General features: G+C 37.8%; 1 protein-coding gene across 13 annotated transcripts in view; it reads right to left on the bottom strand.

The window, feature by feature from the left end:
- The window catches only part of DOP1A (DOP1 leucine zipper like protein A), a 122,394-nt gene that overhangs the window by 13,639 nt on the left and 103,411 nt on the right, over positions 1 to 5,344 (bottom strand). For 9 of the 13 annotated variants that reach the window (XM_060283797.1, XM_060283795.1, XM_060283796.1 and 6 more), the window contains 2 exons: positions 2,646 to 2,775; positions 1,793 to 1,849 (listed from right to left, as the gene is read on the bottom strand). In XM_060283797.1, coding sequence (XP_060139780.1) covers positions 1,793 to 1,849; positions 2,646 to 2,775 — 187 coding nt within the window. Of the gene's footprint in view, positions 1 to 1,792; positions 1,850 to 2,645; positions 2,776 to 5,344 lie in introns of those variants that run through there. The other 4 variants (XM_060283801.1, XM_060283803.1, XM_060283802.1 and 1 more) reach the window with 1 other exon arrangement.

Below are 5,344 nucleotides of genomic sequence, written 5' to 3'. Positions count from 1 at the left end.
CTGCAGAAAACAAAAAGGCGATTGTTCCCAACAGACGATGCAGTATGTGAGGAAACTTAAAAGAATATAAGGATCAGCAAACAGAGTTAAGAAATGAATACAAGTGATGACATTAAGTCTCCATTCCAGACTTGCTAAAATGTTTGCTTCTAACTGAGGCCTTCTGGTGCCAATTATTAATTGTACATTGAGGGTCTAACACTTTAGTAATATTTTCCAACTTGAATGCACAAGTAAGCTTAGTTATTAGCTGAATTAGTTTTGCATAGGGACTGTCAAATCCAAAAGTTCATGTTGTGCTTTGCATATACTCAAAAAGCTCCCAGATTTCTGGATCCCCACCAATGTATCCGAGGACTAGGTCAAAATGACTGAAGAAGGGACAGAGAGTCTTACACATTTCACTACTAGCAAGTCAGTCAATTACCTTGTGGCCAAATGGCTTAAACTTGCCACAAGACAGCAGCAGAGTCCACAGTGAATCATTACTATCAGCACAGAGAAAGGAAAGGAACTCCCAGGAGAGACCCTGCCATGCGCTTCTGTGTTGTGCTAAACCACATGGGAGCAAAGCTGGACCTGGAGTCAGAATAACGCCAGGGTCAGGGCCCTGGCTCTGCCGCTTGCTTACTGTGGGTGTCCTGGGCAAGTACAGAACAGTTCCTCACTTATAAGATGGGGCGATGAAGAGAATGTATGTGAAAACTCTTGTCAACTGCATTAACACGACAATTTACGTACTTCAAGTAGCTACTTTGAGAAGCCAGCTAAACTACACACACAGCTGTAGACATCGGTCTATCTAGAGAAAGTTCTGAGAGAACTGAAGATGTCTGAACTGGGGCAGAATCATAGATTTGAAAACACACTGAGTAAAGATAATGAAGACAAACAATGAACTAGAGAGAAAAAACTATCAAGTGGGACTTAGGAAGCAGAATTATAGTCTGTCATATTTGTTAACAAATGGAGTTTGCCTTCTAAGATGAGATGTTGCTGAGAAACTTGCATTGTTCACTTAATATTTTAATATCACTAGTTTCCTAGTGGAGAAAACAGATGCAAAATCCAGCTTATTTTCTTGTGTGTGCTTACAATGTTTGCTTATTTTAAAATAAAATCCTATTTTAAATCTGTTTTCCTTTCTCAGAAGTCTACAGGAGCAAACAAGAAAAAAAGATCATCTAGTTCTTTATCTATGGCCAAATTTAAAAAAAAAAAAGGAAAAAGAAAAAACAGCTATTAGTTTATTTCTTAGTACGAAACCGCTTTCCTTTCTCTCACCTAATAACACTGGCTTTAATGACGGTCCGGGACTGATGACCACTCCACCGTCAGTCCCCTGAGTCAGAGTGCAATTCAGTAGTCACGAAAGGGCCTACAGAGATGCATTTACTCTGAGGGGAAACGAGTAATATGCTTGAACCCTCTACATAGCTGATTTTCAAATGTAAGGAAGCTATGATGTAACCTTTTGTTTATATTCTTGTCAAGATGTACCTTTAAGAGGACTTTTACTAAGCTCTTGACCAAGAACAGTGCACTTGTTTTATAGTGTTTCTGCTTTTCTTAATCAGAGCTACATCACCTCCTCAATAATAAAATTAACAAGTCAAACATGTTTCCATATGAACTATTTCTCCTTTCACTGCAACAGTCTACACTTAAAGACTTCCTTCCTGTTTACCTCTCTTGTCCTGTTGAAAGCCAGACCTGGGTTTGTGTCTCAAGATTTGGTCCAGAGGTGGCAGCTTTTGCTGCCATACCACAAGCATCAAAAAGCCACCCTCACCTGATGCTTGGCCATCTCCAGTCCCTCCAATGTCACTGTCTTAAAGTCCTCCTCGTCCTGTGGAAGGAAAGAGGAGAGCTCATAGCCTTTGCTCCAGTGAAAAGTGGGCTTGGCCATGAAGACCTTGTTTAAGGTGTTTTGGATGGGAAAATGCTTTCCAATCAAAACATTTTTTTATTCTGTGGGACAAGTGTTGTGCAAAAGACTGTCATGTTTATTCCTTAGATAAGGGAGGAGTTTTATTAAAACTGTCATTACTAATGAAATGCAGGGATGACAAAGTACGTGTGCCTATAATCACATTGCTTCCGGACTCGTTGTCATGATTATTTTTTCCAACCCTGCAATATCAACATGAAAGTACCCAAGTGCTCTCCTAAACTCTGGACTCAACTTTCATCTCTTCTTTTACTTATTAGTCCCTAAAGAAACAACTTGATTTGAAATCAAGTTCCGCATGTCCTTCAAGGACACTGTCCTCCATTCCATCTCTGGAGTGTGTGGAATGTGGTTTAGGAGCTGCTGCCTGAATAGGAGACCCCAGAAGAGTGGAAAATTTCTGAGCACTCAAAGCACATATTACAAACTAGGGCTCGCAAAACAACCCAGATCGTCCCCAGATTGTACAATTTATTTTTGAAATTTTCTGAATGCAAGGAAAAGATGACAAAAGGTTTGTAACAGAGGCCTACTGATGAACGTAAGAAACTCACTACTATTTTCTTGGGTAAAGATCTGTAATTAATTAGCCTGACGCACAGTGGAAGATGCACATAAGATACGATATAAGTATATTTTACAAATTTTATCTTCTTACACTTAACAAAAACAAATTTTAAAAAGAATGCAGTACCTTTGCCCTTTTCCGAAGAAGTTTTGCAAGTCGTACTACATAAGGTTTAAATTCTCGTTGATGTATGCCCTGCCTTCTCACTTCCAAACCGGAATCATCTGAGGCTTCTGGAATAAAGGCCCATCGGTACCTACATGTAGGAGAATGACACCAATATTGGTAAGATGCACGCTGTGCCATCTAAGACAAGGCCACATAAATCCCGTAGACACATCATGACCCCACCACTTACACAGATTCACATACCAGCTGTGCCACTTGTAGCCCTGTCACCGTGGGCATGTTTCTTAACCTGAGCCTTTACCAGTAAATACGGACAATATTAACTACTTCATAGAGTTGAAATGAGTACATGAACATTTGTAACGAACAAATGAAATTTGGAAAGTACTCAACACCATTTTTTCCATGAGCACAACACACGTAACTTGACAAATGTTTCCATGCTCATTCATTACTATATAGATAAAAATCTCCAACATTTATTTTAAATTTTGTCTTTAATAAGTAAAATTAATATCTGTCCATGGAAAAAACTCAAACAGTATAAAAGGGCAAACCAAAGAAAGGTAGTCCCCTTCCCACCACAGGCTCCACCAATACTGCCAGTTTCATATATACCCATTCAGAGTTTTATTATGCATAAAAGAGCACACAGTCACACAAGCAACCCTCTCCTCTTTTAATAAATAAAATGATTGCTGCTTATTTTAATTACACATCTTGGAGATAACATCATATAAAACAGCATCCTTTTTAACAGTTACATAGTACTCCAGTGCTGGAAGGTACTGATTCAACCAGTCTCCTAGACTGTCCGATTTCTAGCTATTACAAATAGTGCCATAATGGATACGCTTACGTAACTGCTGACTTTTATGCGTGTCCAAGAGGACGGTGAGTGGAGAAACCCTCGGATACAGCAGAATTACGGGCCTAATGAGAATCTGTATTTTGAATTTTGGTAAATATAAACCTCTGTAGAAAAATTAGACAATATCAATGTACTCTTCCAACAAGAGTAAGAATGTCTCTATTGTTAAGGGTAAAAGAAGTACACTTTTAGATCTTCAGCATTCTGATAGTTATTAGTAACTTTAATTGGGATTTCTCTTATGAGTATCACTGAGCACCTTTTCGTATGTTTTACAAGCCATTCCTTTTCTCTGAACTATTTGTTAATCCTGTCATTGGCCCATTTTTCTGTTGTGTTATCCATTTTTACATATTAAGCAAGTTAGACTTGGTCATATACATTGTAAATATCTTTTCCCAACTCAATGCTGCCTTTCAATCTTTATGGTATTTTTTAGTCACAGAGACTAAAAATTGTATGTAACTAAATTATGAAATATTTTAAACTTTTGAAAATCATGCTCAGAAAGATACTACCCTTTCAAGATTATTAAATTCTCCATGTTATCTTTTATTACCTTATAGATTTTTTGAAAAGACAGTAGTTAAAAGAAAAAAAACTGTAGTTGATATTACAGCATTTTTATCTCTTTTCTGATTCTTGACAAGTAAAGAGGATAAACTCATTTTGCTTCTCCTCACAGAAGCTGAAAGGTCACTGCTGTAAGCATAACACTCTCCCTAGAGCATGAAGACTGTAGTTTCTGTTACCTCTGTGAACATAAACATCCTAGTTAATTTTGGCCACTTTCCTACAATTCTGCTTAGTATCCTTTTCTGAACTTCTTCAGGAGTGACAACAGTTTAACAGACACCCAACCACTGAAATTCATTAAGAAGTGGATATATATGGTTTTCAAATGGAAAAACAAAATTAAAGGAACTGGAATAAATGTAAAAAAATTTCTAGTTCTTACCATTAAATTTAATGAAAAGTAAGCTTGTGCAACAGAAATTTTTAGAGATTTAAGTATATCCAAATATAGAAAAAAGATTCTGGTATCTTACTCTTTATCCTATTAATATTCCAATCCAGAAGAATAATATAACACAATTTTATATATTATATAAATACATATTTGATCATGTGGATAAATTCTCAAATTAGCTACATAGTGATAAAGCAATCTTATATAGTTTGCCTATTATTTTAAAAATTTAAATATGAAAAATCATAATTAAATATTTTTGAGCACTTATGAACAAGGCATTTAACTTACATTAATTTTCTCCCTATTCCCCTCTGCCATTTCTAGTTCAATTCACTATCATCTGAAAGAAGAGCCTCCTTGTTTCCAGTCTTGCCCACCTCCCATCCTTTCTCCAAACTACATAGCCAAAGTAAAATTTCTAAAATACAAGACTGATAACATCACTTCACTCCTTAAAATTCATGCTTCAGCGGCTTCCCACTGTCCTTAGTTAAAGTCCAAGTTCTCGAATATAGCTTGTAAGTCATGTAACTCGGGCCCTTTCCAGCCTCATATCTCAATATGCTGCTCCAGCAATACTGATCTTTCAGACACACTGCAGACACACCAGGGCCATTCCAACCTCTAAGTCTTCACCCCTGCTTCCCCCAACCATCACCCCACCTCCTCAGTGTAAAACTCCCCTCAGGCCTGCTCTGACCCCTAGAGCTCAGAGGGGTCTCCGCTGTGTGGCCTCACAGCATCCTGCACAGGTGCTCTCAGAACACCCATGGTGTGTTAACGGCACGTCTCCTACACTGGACTTGAAGCTCTTAAGTCATGTATCCGGCTGCCTCACGTGTGCTGCCTACT

Source organism: Globicephala melas, chromosome 14, assembly GCF_963455315.2.
Source record: "Globicephala melas chromosome 14, mGloMel1.2, whole genome shotgun sequence".
NCBI lineage: Eukaryota > Metazoa > Chordata > Mammalia > Artiodactyla > Delphinidae > Globicephala > Globicephala melas.
This window is presented reverse-complemented; position numbering and strand designations above follow the sequence as displayed.